The following is a 24,488-nucleotide window of genomic DNA, read 5'->3' as shown; positions in this document are numbered from 1 at the left end:
GGTAGGAAATCAATGTAACAACCCTCTAGGGAACAGTTTTGGCTCATCACTCGTGTTAGTGGCTGTTTTTAATACAAACGATATGCAGGAAGGGAAAGCGAACACAACATGTTGATTCGCAAGTTATGCTACTTTGCTAGGGTAATATATGTATGTCTTTTTTGTATTCAAGTTCAAATCACTCTCTTGTTTACTTTTAAAAAATCACTTTCTCGTTAAATTAGTATATTTCTAAAGAAAATATTATATTTCAAAGTAAAAAACTATGAAAATGTTGTGAAACTAATTATAAAAGTGGGTAAGAGAGGGAGGAGACAACAGAGCTAAAGAAGGACTTAGGTGTATGAAGATAAACTTTCAAGGGCAAAATTAAGCGAAGCTCACCCCACTAAATTTGAACTTTTTCTATTTACTCTCTAAACTTTCAATTTGGTTTTGAGGATAAACTTTTTGTTAGTTCCAATATTTCATCACAACTGTTGATTTTTTGTGACAATAGTTTCGTTAATTCCATCACATGTAATGCATATGATTAACTTTTAGGGTGTATATGTGAACATAATGTTAGTACATACTTGAACTTCTTAAGACGAATCGAAGCTTAACATGCCTGCAACAAATTTAAGGATTTTACGTGTACAAAATAAAGAAAAATAACTTTCAATTTGACAAAATATTTGATAAAGCTAACATGCGGTGAGACATTGGCATGAAATTAAAAGTTTAGAAGAAAAAGGTGCAGCAAGCAAAAACTTTGTGGGTCAAATACATAATTACACGAAATATAAGATAAAAATTAGCGAGAACAAAAGATGACAAGGACTTACCTACAAAATTCCTCGATATCATTCGAATTTTCGGACCGTTGTGGTCCGTTGGCCGACAAGGTAACCGTTGAGATTCAAAAACAACATCAAAAGAAAAACTCCCACTTCGCCTTGCCCAATCCTCAATCCAATACCCCACAAACATCTTTTGCTTCAAATCAGAAAACAGAGAGACAGAGAAATCGCAGAGAGAGAGGGAGAGAGAGAGCCCCACTCGTCAATGGGCTGCGCTTCATCGAAACTGTTCAAGAAAGAAGATAACAATGGCGGCGGTGAATACGTCATCAACCACGTCGTCTCTCTCACTTCCAGCACTTACGGCGTTCTGAACCTCGAAAACGGCCAACAACCCATCAAAGACGGCGTTGCGGGGAGCAAGAGGGCCGCGATGAAATCTTCGCCGCCCCGGGAAGATCCGGAGGTTATCAACGCCTGGGAACTCATGGAGGGGCTCGAAGAAGGAATACCCATCTCGAATCCGACGAAGAAGAGCCCGAAATCGGGTGCGCTACTTCGGGGGTTTGCAGATTTCGGTTCGAGGACTCCGTTCAAGTTGTTGAGTCAGATCGGGTCGCCGATGAAATCGAAGCGATTTGGAGGGAAGGAGAATAAGAAAGAGAGAGTGGTGAATGTTAATGTGTTGGGTTATAGCCCGAAACAGGTTCTGAAACCGAACAATGGCGGCGAAAATTCGTGTAAGAAGATGTTGAATTGGAGCCCTGGAGTAAAAGGGTCGCCCGTTGCGGTGAAAAGGCAGAGCTTTGGGAGCGATTTGTCGCGACGGAGGAGTTTAAGTCCCCTGTTTGATCCGGAACTCGTTGCATCTTACGAGAAGGAAATGTCTGAGGAGGAAGAGCACATCAAGAGGATGGTTCCACCGTCACCAAGGCCCCGTAAATTGAGAAATTCTTCCAAGGATTCGGAGTCTATGCTGCAATTATTTGAGAAAAAATGCCCACCGGGCGGCGAGAATGCAGTTGTTGTGTACACCACTACACTGAGAGGAATTAGGAAGACTTTTGAGGATTGCAACAATTTGAGGTCCATCGTGGAGTCACACCTAGTTCATGTTCTCGAGCGTGATATATCGATGGATTCTGGTTTTAAGGAGGAGATAAGGAGGCTAATGGGGACCAAGGAGGTTAAAGTTCCACTTGTATTTGTAAAGGGGAGGCTGATTGGCGGCGCCGACGAGGTGGTGAAGTTGGAGGAGGAAGGTAAGCTTGGGATTCTGTTTGATGGGATTCCGAGGGCGGTCATCGGATGCCAAGGCTGTGCCGGAATGAGATTTGTGATGTGCATGGTTTGCAATGGAAGCTGCAAAGTTTTGGATAAGGTGCAAAAGAAGATGGTGAAATGCGGTGAGTGCAATGAGAACGGTTTGATTCACTGTCCACTTTGTTGCAGCTAATTGTAATTCCACTGACAGATTTTGGTTTTTGGGTTTTCGGGTTTATGAAATCTTTGGTATTCTGCCGGCAGAACGAAGATTTTTGTTTTGAGTAGTGGGATTCTAAAGTGTGTTTTAGGCCCCTTTTGCTGCTGGGTTTGTACTTACAGATTTTTTTTAACTTAAAAGACTGATGTGATTTTTCACACGCTTGTTTTAGAAGTTGATATCCTGCTTTGTAAGTTTACTTCTTCTTTTGTTAATTTATGATAAATTGCATGAATTATGTATAGCTTCCAGTTTTGTAAGTTGAAATCCTCCAGTGTTGGATTTTTCGGGTTGAAATCCTGCGGTCTTGGAGTGATGAATTCAGTCGTCATGGAGTCCAATTCTCCTAAAAAATATATGAATTCGTTAATCCTTATTCCATAACAAGGTTTAGGAGAATTGGACTCTTGACATGATTGAATCCATCCTTCAAGTTATGCTGCCATAGACGAGAACCGAAATCTACTTGGATAGAAATTAACCCTGTAACTTGCCTTTTTTCACACCACTAGAAAAATCCGACACCTCAGGCTCCTCTACTACATCAACATTCGGAGGAGAATCCACGGAAACTTTGAATATCTGTAGGTCCTTTCGTCTACCTTTGAAGGGCGCCGTTAGATAAAATGACAAATGTCCGCTCATAGCTCCAATGCCGATGAACAGGTAGTTAAGAAAGTATGGAGGAACAGGTACATGACTGCAAGGTATAGGCTTCCCAGTAAGTGCTTCGAGTTGGGGCCTAGAATGGTAATGGGAGCACAAAAAATGCACGCAGCTAGGTCGTCCAGGTCAAAATCGTACACTAAGCCGCGATTGAATGCGTGATCAGGATTTCAAGTGCTCAATCCCATGTCATAGGGTGCTGATTCAGTTTTACCAGACCGAACGCGAATGGTATTTCCGTTGTTGTCCTTGGTGTTTGCTGCATAAGAATCGAAAATTGATAACTTGTTAGACAACCGCTAGACAAGTAGACCGCAAAAGTTTGATTTGTTAGGAAATTGGCCAATAACTTTATCAAGGGAACGAACTTAAACTGTTGTCATTAAGGCCGACATTATTTCCGCAGGACTCGAATGCACACGCCATTGAAGCACCTGTTGAGCATTGAGAACTGCTGCAACCCCCGCGACATGGGAAAATGCCATTGAAGTACCTGTTGAGCTTTTAGAACTGCTGCAACCCCCGCGACATGAGAACACGCCATTGAATTACCCGAGTGCACATTGTACGAAAGGTGCATTGACCGCTTGATTTTTACTCGGTGACGATGCTGCTAAAATGTCAACTCCTGGTGCAGTGATGCCATGGCTGCATAAAGAGAGCAAATCCTCAAACCAGACTAAAGAATTTCCAACAAAACTTGACAAAACAGTGTGTCACACTATTACATATGAACCTAAGAAACGTGAAAAATAATTAAATTGCGTACCTTATGATTAAATTCAGATCCATGAACTGCAAGTGGTCATTTACCACAACAGTGGTAGAAATGTGTTGAGCCCTTGCATGACGACGTGGGTTCAAATTTCGTCAGTGGTTAATCTAACAAAATCTATCATTCGACTCAAAAAAAAAAAAAAAAAATTCAGATCCATGAACCGAAGAAGCTAAGTGGTAGATCCATTAGGCAGCGGTACTACGTGATAAAAAAATGATTTTTGACTTTCATGAATTATGATTTTATAGTGTGGAGTGAGAAAAATAAAACAAGCGGCATTCGACGTTATTAATCACTCGTCACTATCAGTCCAATGACGTAAACTAGAAGTGATTAATTATGTAGCTTAACTAAAAATTTTGAAGTACGATTTTCTCCTTTCCAAATCTTCTCGCTTTCCTTCCCCTTCTTTTTCACTTTTCTCTTTGTTTTCTCTCTATAAACAAAAGTTAACATAAGATATCTACATAATTTAATCATGACCGTTCAAATAGAAGTTAAAAATTTAGGAAGAGAATCCTGCTCCCAAATTTTCACTTCCCATCGGTTATATTTCTGCATGAAAAACGGTTGTAGTCAGTTTGTTGTGGAGTAAACGAATTCTGACAGTCAACAGCACCCAGACAAAAATGAACCGCACACGCACGCAAACAGTAACACGGCATCCGGTTCCAGTGATTACACTGCAGTTTCATTCACCTACAAACCCCTCCAAGTTACCTCACGAGCTACAACCATTAGAAAACTGCCACATAATATTTTTTATTTTAAATTTCATCTTTTCACCTGCTTATTCGCTGTATTCTCTGTAAAGTTGTGGAGACGCATGCACTTGATTTGGTTTGACCGATCAGCTCACACGTGTTGTTTTCTATGCAAGTAGTGACGGGAGTGATAATATAACACCTCCGTCTCTCCTCCCTCAAACTCTCTCTCCTCTCTCTCTCCCTCTCTCTCTCTAAACAGCAGTGCAATTGGGTTCGCCATGGCCGGAAGAAAGAGGAAGCTGAAATCGTAAGATTTGTTTTCTCAATTCTCTTTTACTCACTGAAAGCATTTCGTAATTTGCATGTTTCATTTCATTGTTTTTTCACTCTGGATTTGGGAAATGGGTGTGAGGACTTTAGGAATTTGGATCAATTTAGGGGTTATTATTGAAAAGCAATTATTTTTAAGTCAAGGATTAGGTTTAATTGTTGAGAATTGAAGTCAATTGTGAGAATTTTGATGGGGTTTTGGGGGAAGGGTTTTTGTGTGTGGCTAAAGTTTGTGAATTTAGGGTTTTGGAGAAATTTGGGGTTTATAGTAGAAAGTCAATAAGCTCTTTGGATAGGAATTGGTTTGAATTTGTTTAAAATTGGATTCAAGCGTCAAAATTGAAAATTTCGACCGGGTTGTTAAATGGGTTAAAAGTTATAACCCTAGCCATTGCTAGATCATAGCGTCTTTTAGGAATGTAGTACTATCAAGAAATAAAGGGTAGGCTTTAGTTGTGGAAAAATTTTAAATTGGATGAATTCGGAGCAATCTCATGGTTTTTGGTTTCATGTTGTGCTCATTTTAAATTTTTGATAACTTTGGGCATCCAAGGTAAGGGTTTTTAATGGTTCTTGTGTGATCGTAGTTTCCTTTCTATATGAGCTCATTATGTCTTAGGTTCATTAATTGCTTGTTTGCCTATCTTGCTTAAGCAAAAGTACCAGTACGATCTTGTACGTTACCCAAAAAGAATAGGGTAAAGAATATGATAGTTGATTAGTTACAACCAGGTTTATCTCTTGTTCGGTTGTGGTTATTGTGTGTTTAATTGTTGGATTTGCACGATCCGTACATACCTGGAAAAAAAAGTGATGGTTATTTACAACCAGGTTGTTTCTCTTTGTTGGGTGTGGTGATTGTGTGTTTAATTGTCGAATTCACATGATCCATACGTTATCCGAAAACAATGTGATCGTTGATTAGTTACGACCAGGTTTTTGTCTTGTATGATGTGGGGATTGTGTTTATTTGTCGGATTCGTATGTTACCAGTAAATGAATATGGTAGTTGATTAGTTACAACCAGGTTTTTCTCTTGTCGTTTGTGGGGATTTGTTTTATTTGTTGGATTCGTATGTTACCTGGAAATGAATATGATAGTTTTGACAAGAAACGATAGCGGTGGAAATGAATATGATAGTTGATTAGTTACAATCACATTTTTCTCTTGTTGGTTGTGGGGGCCTGTACAACTATTGATTTCTTTTGTGTTTCTTGGTAGTAGTTTTAACCATAATCATATGTTATTGAAACGGTCCGATTTTTAGTAAATCCGAAATGACTTATACTCTTTTGTTTTGGGGTGGGTGTGAATGTGGTGTGTGGCTGTTTTGACGAGTTAGGGGGAAGGGTTCCGTTTCGCATTTGGTTTGGCGGTTATATGCCAAAGAATTTGGATTAATAATAGAATGTTGATTTATTGCTAGCTGTGTCTTACTTTTATGGAAGTAATTATTTTTCCTTTAGCATTTCCTTATAGCGTCTTAGCTCATATCTGTGTTTCGTATAACTTATATGAATTTATGATGTATAGGTTAGCTGAAACAATTACAAATAGTAATAGAAAAGCAAGCAAGACAAAAAAGGAGAAACTGGACCTGCAAACTTGGTCTGACCTTCCTGCTGAACTTTTGGAACTCATTGTGTCTACTTTAACTCTGCGGGATAACATTCGTGTATCTGTTGTATGCAAGAGATGGCACTCAGCTGCCATATCTGTGCGGGTGGTCAACCAATCACCACTGCTTATGTACTTTCCCAGATTTGGTGACCTATATGAATTCTATGATCCATCGCAGCGCAAAATCTACTCCTTGGAGTTACCTGAGCTGACTGGGTCTAGGATTTGCTACACTAAAGACGGTTGGCTACTGTTATACAGACCCAGATCTCACCGCGTGTTCTTCTTTAATCCCTTCACTCGCAAGATAATAAAGGTACCAAGATTCGAGTTGACTTATCAGATAGTTGCATTCTCTTGTGCCCCAACTTCTGCCAGTTGCATACTCTTTACGGTGAAACACATCAGCCCTACAGTTGTTGCTATTAGCACTTGTCGTCCTGGGGAAAGAGAGTGGACTACTGTTAATTTCCAAAACCGGTTGCCCTTTGTGAGTAGCATTTGGAACAAGCTTGTTTTCTGCAACGGACTCTTTTATTGTCTGAGCCTCACCGGTTGGCTAGGAGTATTCAACCCTGAAGAACGCACTTGGAGTGTTCTTGCCGTTCCTCCACCCAAGTGCCCGGAGAACTTTTTTGCCAAAAATTGGTGGAAAGGTAAGTTTATGGCTGAGCATGAGGGAAACATATTAGTTATATATACATGTTCAAGTGAAAACCCGATTATATTTAAGCTGGATCAGACAAACATGGTTTGGGAAGAAATGATGACCCTCGACGGTCTGACACTGTTTGCGAGTTTCTTGTCATCTCATTCAAGAATTGACCTCCCTGGAATAATGAGAAACAGTGTCTACTTCTCAAAAGTTCGTTTCTACGGAAGATGTTGCATATCCTACTCTCTCGACTCTTGTAGATACCATCCTCGCAAGGAGTGTCATGACTGGGGAGAGCAAGATCCTTTTAAGAAGATTTGGATTGAAGCGCCTCAAGACTTCTCAACCTTAAATTGGTGAAAGTTGTAGCGAGTAATTCGCGTCTGCGCGATCAATTGGATGTTGTGCTATAGATAGTTTATGTGTAACAAGTTGCTCAAGGGGTCAATTATACTCCTTTAAGAACTCATTCAAATCTGAACTGTTTCTTTCTTTCTGTGCAAGTTACATAAACATTTTCAGACAATATGTACAAATGCTTCATTTTCTAGGTTCTTAAACTTTAGCTTACCTCTTATGTTTGAAGACACCAAAGTCGAGTAGGGAAACTGAGTTGCACAAGGCTGAGTTCAGCAGGTGTGGCGCTCTTTTACTACCCTGAAGTTTTGTTCGATGTGGTTTTCTTAAGGTAAGCATCTAATCCAACCGGAAATTCGACAAGATGAAGAGCTAGAATCTTAAAGCAAAAAGCAATCAAACAGAGGATGTCTTTGAAACCGCAGTTCTTTTACGCGAAAGTGCAACGAAATTCAACAGCACAAATTTCATAGTTTAACTAAACATAGTTTAAGCATACTACACGGACATCGGTTCTAAGCAAGTCTTTCTTTAACATGAATCAACTACATTTGATTTTGTTTTACAACTTATAACGAATTGCACAACCCAAATGTGTACATTCCTTCACACGCCGAAAGTTCTGATTGTCAATCCGATATGCTGTCTTCTTTTCCCATTCTGGAAACAAGAGGCAGATCTCACTAATTTAATACGGGTTGTAGCGATGGCGGCCACGGCTGTTCTCACCGCTTCGCCTTCCACCACTTGAGCTGCCACCGCCACCGCTTCTTCCACCTCGGGACTGCGGTGGAGGCGTCTGTGGTTGTACTCCGGGCTGTTGCCTAGAAAAAGAAATGCAGAAGTTCAACTTCGGATGCAAAATATGAACTTGAAACAAACAGATTACATTTCATATGCAAGAGACACTGGATTGAAATGCAAGATCAACAGGCAAACAATACAAGACTGATTTGTACAAGCCCGCAAATCAACTATGAGACAGTACATGCGGCGAACAAGTACCAAAAGAAACGATACTTACAGGACATATCCAATCCTTCCATCAGGCAAAAGCATAGGCATCATTGCCATGCCAGCAGGAGTTGGTCCCCTACCATATATCAGTGGCTGCAAGAAATTGAGACCTATATCAGCAAACATATCCAGAGAAAGTTTGCTATAGACCAAGTATTGACATGGGAAGTATCGTAGTTAAATGAGCAATTTTTAACTTTTTGAAGTTTGTCTCATGGGAGAGAGAGACGTGTAGTTTCTGTTGTCAAAATTGTTACATAAACAAAGATACTTTAAACTTGTGACTAACTTTATTACAAGACAAATGCAATATCCCTGTATGTTCAATATGTCATCAAGTTAACAGACAGACAGCCCTATTTGTTTATTTTAGGCCATGAGAACACTATAATTTAAATCTTACTTGTCCAAATCCCGGACCACTGTATCCAGCACCTAAGCCACCACCGTATGGACTACCCCCTACCATGCCATACCCCAGACGTGGTGGGTAGGTTGGAAGTAAGGCCGACTTCTGATGATTTGATGATCCAGAAGACTTCTGATCTGATTGTGGCTTTGCAAGAGAACACTCCAAAACTTGACCTATGAAACAAAAGATTATGAATTAAGATTCTCTCCCGAAAATTTTGGTCTAACTATTGAGAATAGTAAAAGAGCATAAGAAAGCTACCATCAATTTCATATTTTTCAGTGTTCTTCAATGCCTTCATGGCACATGCCCTTTCCGCAAAGTGCACAAAACCAAATCTGCTCTTTTCCTGTCCCGCTTTGGCAGGCGGGAGAACCACTTTTGTTATCTTTCCATGATGTTCAAACAGATCCTTCAGCTGATCCTGAGTAATGTCTTTTGGTAAATTTTTGACATACACAGCCTTAACCTGTATCAATCAAAACAAAGATGTCATGACTTGAGCAACATCCACAAGTGCATGTAATAATACAAAGGGAAAGGAACTCTACACGTGTAATGTTGCACATAGAAGTAAGAGGTCTAGTGCGGTGGAGATCATGGAACGGAGTATTCAGATAAAAAAGGCAAAAGGAAACCGAAAGGCGAGCATTATCAATTCAAAATTGTTTTCAATTTCAAACTGTAAAGGAGAACATGTAAGAGTAATCTGAAGCCAATTAATCCCCATATACATCTAACTAAATATACTTTATTCTTTTTCAAATAAAATTTAAAGGGGTCAACCCTAGGCATCCATGTATAAAGACCGAGCGAGCATAGATACATCCAAGAAGCAACCTCCCACAACCAGGAAAGATAATTAGGAACCGTGATAAAATGTTGTGGGAAGAAATATAAGAGAGCCAAAAACAGAACTATACAATAGCAGACTTGTGTGTGAAAAAAGGCAGCAACAGCTAACCTGAGAAGCAGCAGAGGATTCTGCATTTTTAGGATCAGCCCAGCTCACAGTTGGAGCATTTGTGTCAAGCTTAAACTTTGGGGTGGACATCTTTTGTCTTGAGTATTCTGCACAGGCATGATTATAATACTCAATAAACGCGAATCCACGATTTCGGCTGGAATTCTGTGGGTCCTGTATAAAGAAGATTCAACGGAAAACTGAATTAGATCAAGAAACAAGGAAAATCATCAAGAAGACAGTTAGGATCTGGAAATGATAGGAAACCTTCAACAATTCCACAGAAATGACTCCTGGTCCAATATCTGTTACAGCCTTCTTCATATCTTCCTCTCCCCAACTTCTTGGAACATTTCCAATGAACAACCTATGCTTTGCTTGAGATGTTGAACATTTAATCCTTTTTCCCTAGAAAAGGAAGCCAGCAGAAAAGTTAGTGTTGCAAGAAACGTAAACCTTAGTTCCACTTTCCATTATAGATAAGGAAACCAAGTACTTATCTCAAAAGGAAATGTGCGAAAGAAAGTGGATGCAGAAATTAGTAGCGCCACAAACCTGAGTTGATAATTTACAAAAGCAATGCTTGGGGAAAATAAGTGACCAAAAGTGAGTTCAGATTACCTTTAACTCCGAATTATTCAGTTCCTCAATGGCCTTAGAAGCCAATTCCTTGTTTCTGAAGGTTACAAAAGCATAACCTTTGGCCTCACCTGAATCTTTTCCCTTCATTATTCTAACCTGTGAACATATATAGATTTCTATGAGCCTAACTGTAAAAGATGCTGCAGAGCTTTACAATCAACATGTCTTACCTCAGTCACTTCCCCAATAGATTCACAAAATCCCCTCAAATCCTCTTCGGATGCATCATGAGGAATGCCACCAAGATACACCTCTGACCCATGTGGAGGACGTGCAAGAAGCTCAGCATGCTTCTTTTTCTCCTCCTCATCCTCTGCACCAGCAACTGTCATCTCTTCATCACCATCTGAGCTTTTCTGTCCATCAGATTTTGTAGCAGGTTGCTTATTTTCTTCCTCTTCCTCACCCTCCTCCTCTGGATCTTCTTCTTCCTCTTCCTCCTCTTCTTCCACCTCAACTTCCTCCTCCTCCTCCACTTCTTCATACTCAACCTCCTCTTCTATTGTTTCCTCAGGATCATTGTCTCCATCCAGGTCCACCCGCTCATCAGATTCTACATGCCTTTCAGATGCATCCCCAGAAATATTTGTCCTTGTTTTCGGCATCTTATATATCTAGAATGCCAAGCTTGCAAGGCAACTGTGAAGAAAGCACAGTAGCCAGAAGCATTCACAGAAGAAAGAATACAGATATGGAAAGGTGGAAACAACATGAGAGGCCAAACGAAGTTGCAGAGAAAGAATTTCGAAAGAATCTGTGCCATGAGGTATGGGTTCAAGGACTTGCAAAGTCAATGATTTTCAATTAAGGGGTCATTATATAGTAACAATAGTAATAGAGACAGGCAACAGAAGAATTCTGCATGATTTATCAAGGGGATGATGATGCTCAGCAGGCGAAATAAACAATGAAGCAGTGAATTTCTCGAATATTTAGATATCGACATTCGACAGTAAATGGATGGTGTAATTGTTTAAATATCTATCTGGAGAGTTTCATGCCCAAAGAGACAAAAAAATAAAAAGGAAAAAATATGAATAAGAAATCAAACAACATATAGCAGAAATCATAGATATGATAACATATTGAACATCACAGCTGAAACAGTATGGGGCTGACATGTTACAAAGAATTGAAAATTTTCGAGCATTCGCTTTGATTAAAACCCGCATTTAGATATTAATAAAGCAAGATTACACTGAACTGAAGCTTGAGAAAAGGATGAAACCAAATCCCATCCCTTTTTTGATTCTATACAAGCGACCTTAGGCGACTGGGGAATTCAACTCGGGACCTCAGGCTCAAGGGCGAAGGCTATTAACCGACTGAGCTACAGAGCCCCTTGCTCAATCCCATCCAATTAAAAACCAACTAAATGCCTCAAATTCTACAACTTTTAAACAATAACAACCACCCCAAAAGTGACCCCAATTTCCCCAAACCTAGCCAACCAACCAAACATTTGATTCGTTTCGATTCCAACCCTTTCTCGGAAATTTTTTTACTTTCGGATTCCCCCTTTACATTTCTACACAAAATAACACTACCCAAGTGAACAAAAACCATTAATTTTCATTTCAGAGATCCATATTATGAAACTAGAACAGAAAATTGAATATTTCAACGAAAATAATCCCCAAAAATATATAAAAATTGGAGAAAAAATCCAATGAAAAACAATGTAAAATTGGAGAGAGAGCAAGTACCTGACTGTGGGACCAATTTGTTCAATCTCGGAAACCCTAATTCGGTGCTCTGAGCTTTTTTTACTTTAGCTCGAACCCAACGAACGAAAACGATAAGGGAATAGCTTTTGAGATTTGTGTGTCGGCTTGCGAACTTCCGACGTAGATATTCAAAAGTTATTGGACTATGTGATCTTTTGATATTGGGTCGCACTTTTGGGTTTCGGCCCGTAAATTTTGTGACATGGCCAACTTATGGGCTTCCAGCCCATTATTTCACACCGGAGCCTTCTCACTTCTTCCTTGTAAAAACGAATAATTACATTTATATGACTACATGATATCTGATTGAAATGATTATATGTTTTTTAAGGAATGAAATTTAAATGAAGATAAAGAAATTGAACGATGCCAATTGTAAAATTTATGCAGTCAAAATATGTATACGCAAGAGGTGGGATAACACACTGTTCCATAGGAACGCAAATATTGTCCATTTATTATTTGTTTTGCAGTTTGGATTGGAACAAATTAATAACACCGTACTACATTCACAACAGCACAAGGATGTAGTTTAAGAACTCGTTTGGAAGTGTTTTTAAAATAGTTGAAAACACTTCTTGTGGAAGTATTTTTGATACTAATCCTTGATAAGAATGCAATTGAATCTTGAAAAAAACACTTGAAATGCTTCCTGCATGAAACACATAACTATTGCTTCTTACAGAAAGCAATTCAAGTTTTCTAATACCCAAAAACATTTTCACTAAAAACGCTTTCAATCATTTTAAAAACACTTTCAAACGAGCCCTATCATGGTGTTAGATTTCCGGGCATATAATCCCCTCAACACGAATGGATCAGCCTAAATCATTTTCCATCAGAAATGATCACGGATTCACAAATGAAATGAATATCACGGAAACTACCAAGTCCTCGATCAATTAGACAACCCAGCTCCCGTTTTTCTGGCACAGATCAGGCAAATTTGCCGCTCAAGGCATCGAAAAATATGAAGTCGAAGTAAAAAATGAAGGGTAAAAGCATTGGATCTGCAAAACATAAAATAAAAAACTCAAACACAGCAATCTCGCGGATAATGAGTCGCATGAACTTTGAAGGTTTAGCAAAATAGATTGCAGGTACATTCAAAAAGGTTTGAATATTTGAGACTTCTGCAAATGTCGAATAACCAAGATCTTAATCACTTCACTGCCATAAAATTCAAAAAACTGCCAAAGATAGTACTAAAACTACGTGATCAACTACATTAAAAGGAAGCCCTTTCCCGCTTACAACGCAATCTTGTTGTAACTCAGATGAACAACTGTTTATATTCTCCATTTGCAAGCTGACAGAGCTGATTGTAAGAAGATGTGTCTGCCAGTAGGATAAGAAAAAATTAAATTATATCAGAACCAGCAAAAGAACATGGACTACTACCCAAACGATTAAGCACTATATAGACCAATAAGATGAACACTGATATGAAAACCGAAAAAGGGCTACATTTCGGGTTTCTTATTGATATAACCAATTCTGAAGAATCTGAACGTAGTTCTCATTGTTTCCAAAAGATTAAACACCAGTTTGACAACACACAGCATTTGGGACGCTCAAGTAATGCAAGCATTCTATAGAAGTGTCAAGCAAAATAACTAGTTTGAAGATTTAACATAACCCGTGATTAAATTGGGAACTCACTTTTTATGGTTGACACATAAGTTTAATTGCTTAAATACTTAGGCAGGAACTATATATTTCGGGTTCCTAAAAGTGTCAATAAAATGAACTGTTTTCTGGCGATTTTAGGCTGAAACCCCTTCCTACAGATTCAACTTCACCCAATCCCAAATCCAAGCACAATAAACTTCCGACAGTAACAATTACAAAAGAGGTGCCAATACAAAATAGTGTGAACCATACGTAGAAATTGAAGAACATAGGGAAAAAGGCATACCAATTGTCTCTCCAAAGTTGTTCCATATCTCAGCATGGATGGACTTTTCACTGTCAGCAATGCCTATGACCTCAACAAATTTTGTAAGAGGAACCGGCGGGGTGCCCTTCACAACTAGCTCCTTTCCATCAGTAGATTTTCCAATGACAGTTCCACCCTCAGTTCGCACCACCTGAATCAGTGCCCGAACCCGCCTTCCAACATACAGTCGCAACAACTCAGCATTGACAAAAACTACAGGATTTGATGTATCCATATCCTGCAAATCAAATCAAAGGCCTCAGAAGACATGATGCAAAATCATCTCCAATTTTACAAAAAGCAAAAACCCTATCCTTGCAATTAGATGGTGCAGACTGCAGAGAAAACCCCTAAGCTGCTATAAAGTAGTTAAAGGGCTCGTTTGAGGTGGGTTCGGTTCCGTTCGGTTCAGTTTTTGGCTGAAACCGGAAACCAAACCGAAGTTACTGTTCAGTTCGGTTTTTCTTCTTTTTTTTTTCGGTTTGGTTCAATTTTTTTCAGTCTCAGTTTTTTTCGGTTCCATTTCAGTTCGGTTCGGTTTTTTCCATGAAAAATTATTATTTTTTTCATTCAGAACATGAATCTTTTATCCAACACAATAAAAATAAAATAAAAAATACTTGAATTGAATCGGATGGAAAGAAACAAACACACATTTTCCAGTGATAGACTTTCTTTGCATCTCCACATATAATCTGCAACCCATACTTTCTTTGGTCTCTGTCCAATTTATGTTCCTTCCGATTATCATTCTTCCAACATAGATTCACACATACATAATCACATAAACGAATCAAACCCACTAAAATGTATACAAATACATTCAGCCGCGATGGCTAACATGCTTGAAATCTATAAATTACATGATGCTATGAATCCAACACACAATTGACGCAAAATCAAAAAAGCGGATTCAACTTAATTGCTCTCTGAAGCACTCCAACCGATTTTGATCTTTGAGAAAAATACCCATGTGTGAATGAATGAAAACTCTTATCACATCTTCACGAATAGCACAAAATCTAAATATTGAAACTCATACACTAGCAGCAAATTAATAACCCAAAATCCCTAAATCTAGAAAACCCTAAGTTACTCTTCCTAAATCCCGAAAATTGAATACCTTTTGATTGAAGATGTGGCTTCGACAAGAACCGTTAGGTGGTGTCGGAGTTTAGAGAAGCTGATGGTCGTGGTCGGAGTCGACTTCACATGAGCTGAAGGAGGAAGCTCAGCTATCGAGATTCGATCTGAGTTGTGGTCGCGACGGCTGTAATGGGGGCGACGATGGTGGTGAATCGATGATAGTCTCGTCTGGATTTGGCTATGTCGTCGAGGAAGGATAGGAAATTGGGGGAATAGATGAGTTAAGTGGGATATATTAGGTTAGGTAAATACGGGAGGCAAATCCCTAGATGGTAAGGTGCGGCACATTTGGGCTTAAAATTATAGTTGTTAAACAGTTAAAGGCTTTTTTTAATATTTTGGGCTTAAAAGTTTGGCAACACATTGGGCTTTAGCATATTTGGGTTTAGAAAACAATACCCAAAACAGATAATTAAATAAATAAAATAAAATAAATATTAATTTAATTAATTCGGTTCGGTTAGGTTCGATTTTTTCAATTCGATTCAATTTTTTCATTTGGTTCGGTTTTTTCAGTCTCGGTTCGGTGTTCGGTTCGGTTTTTTGAACCCACCCCTATTTGAGAGCACTTCTTCTCGACGCTTCTGCTAGAAGTGCTTTTATTATAAACATATAAAAACGAATTATTAAAAAATTAAGCACTTAGAAGTGCTTCCTCAAGAGCAGGTGATTCTTCAAAAACCACTAAAGAGTCGGAAGGCGATTTTCCATCCAAAACGAAGTTAGAAGTGCTTTTGGATTCATAAAACATTTTTAGCCCTTCCATACCAAAATCCCAAACAAGCCCAAAATCTTGTTGGAAAAATGCATGTTGTACATACATTTCAAAAGAAAATTCATTCTAATTTGCTTTTCTGGCATTCTTCTTACTTCATCACTCTCATGTGGATGTTAAACTGAAATCATTTGAATATTTTCTTTTATGGGTAAAATTTGCTTTCAATTTCGAAAAACAAAAAATCCTAAGTAAACCCTAATATAAACAGAGTCAACATGAAATTATTTTAAACGAATTACTTAGATCAAGAACATCAACACCATGCTCAATTGAATTTCATAAAAAAATAAAATAAAGAAAATAAAAAAAGCAAACTCAACACAGCAAATCAGCACTTGAAACAACAATCAGAATCAAAATTGACAACAAAACAAAATTTACACTGAAAATTAATAGAAAATCGAACAAAATAAAAGCACATTTAAGCATTACGTTTGGTTACTGAGAAACCAAATTGAAAGATAAATTAACTTTCCCTTTTTGGCAGTTTCTCTGTAAAAGCAAAACAGTGCACTTTGCATTTGAGAGAGAGCTAGGGATTCGAGATCTTACTTGACAGCAGGAATGAATTGCTGGAGAGTGGCGTTAAAAGAAAGAAGTAGGTTTGGAAGGTTAAGTGACAGAAAGGGCGGGATTCCAAGCGCGGCAATAGTGAAATGGCGAAAGGATTTTGGAGTGTCTTGAGGGTTTTATTGGAGTGAGTCCGAGAAATTTTTCAATCGGTCAGGAACATGACTCAGTACATTTTTTATGGTTTCATGACCATTTTTTATGGTTTCATGACCATGCGTCCACCCTTTAGGCCAACTCCAACTTATGGCCTAAAACCTATAATTTCCCTTCTAATACCCCCAATCCATTCCAACCCAAGTTTTAATTTGGGCCTAAAACCTAAAAAAAAAAAAAAACCCCTGAAACCAACTAGGATTTAGCCCAGAAAATGGTGTGGACCCCACTAGAGTGAGTGAAACTCGGTGCTTGAGTGACAGAAACCCCCAAGAGACGCTTGCATGCGGGCGACAGACCAAGGCAGAGACCGGCATCCTCCTCTTCTTCCACCTCAACTTCCTCCTCCTCGTCTACTCCTTCATACTCAACCTCATCTTCTATTGTTTCCTCAAGATCATTGTCTCCATCCAGGTCCACCCGCTCATCAGATTCTACATGCCTTTCAGATGCATCCCCATAAATATTTCCTTGTTTTCGGCAACTTATATATCTGCAATGACAAGCTTGCAAGGCAACTGTGAAGAAAGCACAGTAGCCAGAAGCATTCGCAGAAGAAAGAATACAAATATGGAAAGGTGGAAACAACATAAGAGGCCAAACGAAGTTGCAGAGAAAGAATTTTGAATTAAGGGGTCATAACATAGTAAAACTAGTAATAGAGACAGGCAATAGAAGAATTCTGCATGATTTATCAAGGGGATGATGATGATGATGCTCAGCAGGCGAAATAAAACAATGAAGTAGTGAATTTCTCGAATATTTAGATATCGACATTCAACAGTAAATGGATGGTGTAATTGTTTAAATATCTATCTGGAGAATTTCATGCCCAAAGAGAAAAATAAAATAAAAAGGAAAGAATATGAATAAGAAATCAAACAAAATACAACAGAAATCATATATATGATAACATATTGAACATCACAACTGAAACAATATGAGGCTGACATTTTACAAAACATTGAAAATTTTCGATTCTAGCATTCCATTCGATTAAAATCTGCACTATTTACAAAGCAAGATTATACTGAACTGAAGCTTGAGAAAAGGATAAAACCAAATCCCAACCCTTTTTTTATTCCATACAAGCGATATTAGGAGACTGGGGCATTGAACTAGGGACCTCAGGCTCAAGGGCGAATGCTATTAACCGACTGAGCTACAGAGCCCCTTGCTCAATCCCATCCAATTAAAAACCAACTAAATGCCTTAAATTCTAGAACTTTTAAACAGTACCAACCACCCCAAAAGTGACCCCAATTTCCCCAAACCTAGCCAACCAACCAAACATTTGATTCGTTTCAATTCCAACCCTTTCTCAGAAAAATTTTTACTTTCGGATTCCCCCTTTACATTTCTACACAAAACAACACTACCCAAGGGAACAAAAACCATTAATTTGCATTTTCAGGGATCTAAATTAGAAAACTATAACATAAAATTGAATATTTCAACAAAAATAATCCCCAAAAATATATAAAAATTGGAGAAAAAATCTAATGAAAAACAATGTAAATTTGATAGAGAGGAAGTACCTGAGCTGGTGCTTCGAACAGTTAATTCAACTGTGGAACCAATTTGTTCAATCTCGGAAACCCTAATTCGGTGCTTTAAGCTTTCTTACTTAGCTTGAACCCAATGAACGGAAACAAATAGGGAATGGCTTTTGAGGTTTGAGCGTTGTCTAGCGAACTTCCGACATAAATATTCAAAAGTTATTGGATCTCTGATATTGGGCCGTAGTTTATCGATTTTGAAAAACAAACAGTAAACCCTAATATAAATAGAATCAACATGAAATAATTTTAAAAGAATTATAGAGATCAAGAACACCAACACCTTGCCCAATCGAATTTCATAAAAAAAGAGCAAAAGCAAACTCAACGCAGCAAATCAGCACTTGAAACAACAATCGCAATGGAAATTGACAACAAAACAAAATATGCATTGAAAATTAATAGAAAATCGAACAAAAATAAAAGCACATTTAATCGCTGCATTTGGTTACTAAGAAACCAAATTGAAAGAGAAACTAACTTTCCCTTCCGGCAGTTTCTCCGTGAGAGCCAAACAATGCGCTTTGCATTCGATAGATAACTAAAGATTCGAGATCTTACTTGACAGCAGGAATAGATCAGCCAGAGAATTGTGTCGAAAGAGAAAAGTAGGTTTGGAAGGTTTAGCGATAGAAAGGGCAGGATTCCAAGCACAACAAAAGTGAAATGACGAAAGGGTTTTGGAATATGTGAGGGTTTTATTGGAGTGAACCCGAGAAACTTTTCAATAAGTTGGAAACACGGTCCAAGACATTTTTTACTATCTCTTGACCATGTGTCCACCCTTAAGGGAAATTAGGTGGAAACTGGGACCGACACATATTATAGCCTCACCCCACTTTGAGTCTTTGACTGTAGAAAAAAGCAAAAAAATTTTACTAATTAAAAAGCTAATAACACAACTTTCCCTTTTTAAAATTTTAAAAGATAATTATCTTCTCTCATTGTAATTTACCTTTTTACCTTTTATTCGTTTGGTTAATTGTATTGGACGTATAGAACTCTCATATATCATAATCATGACTCATTTTGTCACCTTATTCATTACTTAAGATTCTTTTTCTTCTCAGCTTCGCAACGTTCTTCTGACTAAACTTCTGACGTTTCATGTGTTTTGCAAGTTTGAAATGAGGCGTTTAGTGTTGAATAATCCTTGAGGTAAGCACATATATCCCTATCAAATTAGTCATAATTACTTGATTTCATGAATCTTGTTTACCAATTTATTTTTAGTAATATTAGAAGATTTGGAATTTCATTTAGGAGTGTTCAAATTTTGAATCAATTCACGCAAACCCACAAATCAAATGCAATTCAATGTCATCTATTTTTTATCCGTTTCTATAGGTTTAAATCCCTACATTTGAAAACTGACATGATTAGATCAGATGATCGATTTCTTGTGAAGATCTAATCAATTGTGGAACCAATTTGTTCAATCTCGAAAACCCTAACTTATTTGCTCACAAGACATGATGCAAAATCATCTCCAATTTTACAAAAAGAAAAAACCATATCCTTGCAATTAGATGGTGTAGTGAAAACCCCTAAACTGCAATAAAGTAGTTAAAGGGCTCGTTTGAGGGCACTTCTCCTCGACGCTTATGTTAGAAGTGCTTTTATTATAAATATATAAAAAAAGAATTATTGAAAAACTAAGAACTTGGAAGTGCTTCCTCAAGAGCAAGTGATTCTTCAAAAACCACTAAAGAGTCGGAAGGCGGTTTTCCACCCAAAACGATTTTAGAAGTGCTTTTGGCATCATAAAACACTTTTAGCCATTCCGTAACAAAATCTCAAATAAGCCCAAAATCTTGTTGCAAAAATGCATGTTGTACATACATTTCTTATAGCATTTGAAAAGAAAATTTTATTTTAGTTTGCCTTTCTGGCATTCTTCTTACCTCGTCACTCTCATGTGGATGTTAAATTGAAATCATTTGAATATTTTCTTCTTTGGGTAAAATTCGCTTTCGATTTCAAAAATCAAAAAAATCATAAGTAAACCCTAATATGAACAGAATCAACATGAAATTATTTTAAAAGAATTACTTAGATCAAACATCAACACCCTGCTCAATAAAAAATAAATAAATAAATAAAAAAGAAGAAGAAAAAAAAAAGAGTTAACTCAACGCAGCAGATTAGCACTTAATTGAAACAACAATTGGAATCAAAATTGACAACAAAACAAAATTTACACTGAAAATTATTAGAAAATTGAACAAAAATAAAAGCACATTTAATCGTTGCTTTTGGTTACTAAGAAACCAAATTGAAAGAGAAATTAAATTTCCCTTCCAGCAGTTTCTCCGTGAGAGCCAAACGGTGCGCTTTGCATTCAAGAGACAGTTAGGGATTTGAGATCTTACTTGACGGCGGGAACGGATTGGCTGAAGAATCACGTCGAAAGAGAGAAGTAGGTTAGGAAGGTTGAGCGACATAAAGGGTGAGATTCAAAGCGCGACAAAAGTGAAATGACGAAAGGGTTTTGGAGTGTGTGAGGGTTTTATCGGAGTGAACCCGAGAAACTTTTCACTAAGTCAGAAATATGGTCCAGGACATTTTTTACTGTCTCTTGACCATGCGTCCACCCTTAAGAGAAATTAGGTGGAAACTGGGACTGACACATTATGTAGTCTCACCCCACTTTAAGTCTTTAACTGTAGAAAAAAAAAAAGAATAGCTAACAAAAGAATTTTACTAATTAAAAAGCTAATAACACAACTTTCCCTTTTTAAAATTTTAAAAGATAATTATTGTCTTTCATTGTCATCTACGTTTTTACCGTTTATTTATTTGGTTAATTGTCTTGGACGTATCAAACTCTTATATATCATAATCATGACTCATTTTGTCACCTTATTCATTACTTAAGATTCTTTTTCTTCTCAGCTTCGCAACGTTCTTCTGACTAAACTTTTGATGTTTCATGTGTTTTGCAAGTTTGAAATGAGGCGTTCGGTGTTGAATAATCCATGAGATAAGCACATATATCCCTATCAAGTTAGTCCTATTTACTTGATTTCATGAATCTTGTTTACCAATTTATTTTTAGTAATATCAGAAGATTTGAAATTTCATTTAGGAGTGTTCAAAATTTGAATCAATTCCCGCAAACCCACAAATCAAATGCAATTCAATGTTATCTATTTTTTATCGGTTTCTACAGGCTTAAATCCCTACATTTGAAAACCAATATGATTAGATCAGATGATCGATTTCTTGTGAATCAACTGTGGAACCAATTTGTTTAATCTCCGAAACCCTAATTTATTTGCTCAAAAGACATGATGCAAAATCATCTCCAATCTTACAAAAAGCAAAAACCTTATCCTTGCATTTAGATGGTCCAGAAAAAACCCCTAAACTGCTATAAAGTAGTTAAAAGGCTCGTTTAAGAGCACTTCTCCTCGACACTTCTATTAGAAATGCTTTTATTATAAACATATAAAAAAAGAATTATTGAAAAACTAAGCACTTGGAAATGCTTCCTCAAGAGCAGGTGATTCTTCAGAAACCACTAAACAGTCGGAATGAGGTTTTCCACCCAAAACGAAGTTAGAAGTGCTTTTGGCATCATAAAACACTTTTAGCCCTTCCATAACAAAATCCCAAACAAGCCCAAAATCTTGCTGCAAAAATGCATGTTGTACATACATTTCTTATAACATTTCAAAAGAATATTCATTTTAATTTGCTTTTCCGGCACTCTTCTTACCTCGTCACTCTCATGTGGATATTAAATTGAAATCATTTGACTATTATCTTTGTTAGGTAAAATTCACTTTCGATTTCGAAAACCAAAAATCGTAAGTAAACCCTAATATAAACAGAATCAACATGAAATTATTTTAAAAGAATTACTTAGATCAAGAACATCAACACCCTGCTCAATCGAATTTCATAAAAAAAAAATATAAAAAAAAAAAGAAGAAGAAAAAAAAGAGCTAACTCAACGCATCAAATCAGCACTTGAAACAACAATCGAAATCGAAATTGACAACAAAACAAAATTTACACTGAAAATTAATAGAAAATCTAACAAAAATAAAAGAACATTTAATCGCTGCGTTTGGTTACTAAGAAACCAAATTGAAAGTGAAATTAACTTTCCCTTCAGGCAGTTTCTCCGTGAGAGCCAAACGGTGCACTTTGCATTCGAGAGACAGCTAGGGATTCGAGATCTTACTTTGACGGCGTGAATGGATCGGCCAGAGAATTGCGTCGAAAGAGATAAGTAGGTTTGGAAGGTTGAGCGATAGAAATGGCGGGATTCCAAGCACGGCAAAAGTGAAATGACGAATGGGTTTAGGAGTGTGTGAGGGTTTTATTGTAGTGAACCTGAGAAACTTTTCAATAAGTCAGAAACACGGTGCAGGACATTTTTTACGGTCTTTTGACCATGTGTCCACCCTTAAGAGAAATTAGGTGGAAACTGGGACTGACACATATTGTAGTCTCACCCCACTTTGAGTCTTTGACTGTAGAAAAAAGCAAAAGAATAACTGGCAAAAGAATTTTACTAATTAAAAAGCTAATAACACAACTTTCCCTTTTAAAACTTTTAAAAGATAATTATCTTCTCTCATTGTCATTTACCTTTTTACCATTTATTTGTTTGGTTAATTGTCTTGGCCGTATCAAACTCTTATATATCATAATCCTGACTCATTTTGTCACATTATTCATTACTTAAGATTCTTTTTCTTCTCAGCTTCGCAACGTTCTTCTGACTAAACTATTGATGTTTTATGTGTTTTGCAAGTTTGAAATGAGGCATTCGGTGTTGAATAATCCTTGAGGTAAGCACATATATCCCTATCAAATTAGTCCTAATTACTTGATTTCATGAATCTTGTTTATCAATTTATTTTTAGTAATATCAGAAGATTTGAAATTTCATTTAGGAGTTTTCAAAATTTGAATCAATTCATGCAAACTCACAAAACAAATGCGATTCAATGTTATTTATTTTGTATCGGTTTCTATAGTCTTAAATCCCTACATTTGAAAACTGACATGATTAGATCAAAGGACCAGTGAAGATCCAAACAACTGTGGAACCAATTTGTTCAATCTCGGAAACCCTAACTTGTTTGCTCAGAAGACATGATGCAAAATCATCTCCAATTTTACAAAAAGCAAAAACCATATCCTTGCAATTAGACGGTGTAGAGAAAATCCCTAAACTGCTATAAAGTAGTTAAATGGCTCGTTTAAGAGCACTTCTCCTCAACGCTTCTGTTAGAAGTGCTTATATTATAAACATATAAAAAAATTAAAAAACAGAATTATTGAAAAACTAAGCAGTTGGAAGTGCTTCCTCAGGAGCAGGTGATTCTTCAAAAACCACTAAAGAGTCGGAAGATGGTTTTCCACCCAAAACGAAGTTAGAAGTTCTTTTGACATCATAAAACACTTTTAGCCCTTCCATAACAAAATCCCAAACAAGCCCAAAATCTTGTGGCAAAAATGCATGTTGTACGTACATTTCTTATAACAATTCAAAAGAACATTCATTTTAATTTGCTTTTCTGGCATTCTTCTTACCTCATCACTCTCACGTGGATGTTAAATTGAAATCATTTGAATATTTTCTTTTTTGGGTAAAATTCACTTTCGATTTCGAAAAACAACAAATCGTAAGTAAACCCTAATATAAACAAAGTCAATATGAAATTATTTTAAAAGAATTACTTAGATCAATAACATCAACAGTCTGCTGAATCGAATTTCATAAAAAAAAATTAAAAAATAAAGAAGAAGAAAAAAACAAGAGCTAACTCAACGTAGCAAATCAGCATTTGAAACAACAATCGCAATCGAAATTGACAACAAAACAAAATTTACACTGAAAATTAATAGAAAATCGAACAAAAATAAAAGCACATTTAATCGCTGCGTTTGGTTACTGACAAACCAAATTGAAAGAGAAATTAACTTTCCCTTCCAGCAGTTTCTTCGTGAGAGCTAACGGTGCGCTTTGCATTCGAGATAGAGTTAGGGATTCGAGATCTTACTTGACGGCGGGAATGGATCGGCCGAAGAATCGCGTCAAAAGAGAAAAGTAGGTTTGGAAGGTTGAGCGACAGAAAGGTTGGGATTCCAAGCGAGGCAAAAGTGAAATGACGTGTGTGAGGGTTTTATTAGAGTGAACTTGAGAAACTTTTCAATAAGTCAGAAACACGGTCCAGGA

The 24,488-nt window shown here is 37.2% G+C and overlaps 4 protein-coding genes across 7 annotated transcripts; 2 read left to right on the top strand and 2 right to left on the bottom strand.

The window, feature by feature from the left end:
• Positions 1–929: 929 nt before the first annotated feature.
• LOC137711871 (uncharacterized protein At3g28850-like) lies at positions 930–2,423 on the top strand. The gene has a single exon (XM_068451027.2). The coding sequence runs from the start codon at positions 1,048–1,050 to the stop codon at positions 2,236–2,238; it is 1,191 nt and encodes a 396-aa protein (XP_068307128.2). The 5' UTR covers positions 930–1,047; the 3' UTR covers positions 2,239–2,423.
• A 2,151-nt stretch (positions 2,424–4,574) lies between these two features.
• LOC137712611 (F-box/kelch-repeat protein At1g57790) lies at positions 4,575–7,592 on the top strand. The gene is made up of 2 exons (XM_068451717.2): positions 4,575–4,723; positions 6,281–7,592. The coding sequence occupies exons 1-2, from the start codon at positions 4,695–4,697 to the stop codon at positions 7,380–7,382; spliced, it is 1,131 nt and encodes a 376-aa protein (XP_068307818.1). The 5' UTR covers positions 4,575–4,694; the 3' UTR covers positions 7,383–7,592.
• Positions 7,593–7,787: 195 nt separating this feature from the next.
• LOC137712610 (heterogeneous nuclear ribonucleoprotein Q) lies at positions 7,788–12,261 on the bottom strand. Of its 3 annotated transcripts, none has more exons than XM_088683822.1 (9): positions 12,121–12,261; positions 10,585–11,399; positions 10,394–10,510; positions 10,040–10,180; positions 9,773–9,946; positions 9,070–9,277; positions 8,800–8,981; positions 8,404–8,489; positions 7,788–8,203 (listed from the first exon to the last, which is right to left on the bottom strand). In XM_088683822.1, exons 2-9 carry the CDS (start codon positions 11,017–11,019, stop codon positions 8,068–8,070), a joined length of 1,479 nt encoding a protein of 492 aa, XP_088539948.1. In that variant the 5' UTR covers positions 11,020–11,399; positions 12,121–12,261; the 3' UTR covers positions 7,788–8,067. The 3 variants fall into 3 exon arrangements, with proteins under 3 accessions (XP_088539948.1, XP_068307817.1, XP_088539949.1); XM_068451716.2 differs by having other exon boundaries at positions 10,585–11,053; positions 12,121–12,260; XM_088683823.1 differs by having other exon boundaries at positions 10,585–11,168; positions 12,121–12,236.
• A 928-nt stretch (positions 12,262–13,189) lies between these two features.
• Positions 13,190–15,472, bottom strand: LOC137712935 (Nucleic acid-binding, OB-fold-like protein). Of its 2 annotated transcripts, none has more exons than XM_068452142.2 (3): positions 15,204–15,472; positions 14,060–14,318; positions 13,190–13,479 (listed from the first exon to the last, which is right to left on the bottom strand). In XM_068452142.2, exons 2-3 carry the CDS (start codon positions 14,313–14,315, stop codon positions 13,415–13,417), a joined length of 321 nt encoding a protein of 106 aa, XP_068308243.2. In that variant the 5' UTR covers positions 14,316–14,318; positions 15,204–15,472; the 3' UTR covers positions 13,190–13,414. The 2 variants fall into 2 exon arrangements, with proteins under 2 accessions (XP_068308243.2, XP_088539950.1); XM_088683824.1 differs by lacking the exon at positions 15,204–15,472 and adding an exon at positions 14,735–14,860.
• Positions 15,473–24,488: the final 9,016 nt, after the last annotated feature.

The sequence above is a fragment of the Pyrus communis genome, chromosome 14 (assembly GCF_041283825.1).
Source record: "Pyrus communis isolate YQ-2024b chromosome 14, ASM4128382v1, whole genome shotgun sequence".
Lineage (NCBI taxonomy): Eukaryota > Viridiplantae > Streptophyta > Magnoliopsida > Rosales > Rosaceae > Pyrus > Pyrus communis.
Note: the sequence above shows the minus strand (reverse complement) of the source record. Positions and strands in the feature narration are given on the sequence as shown.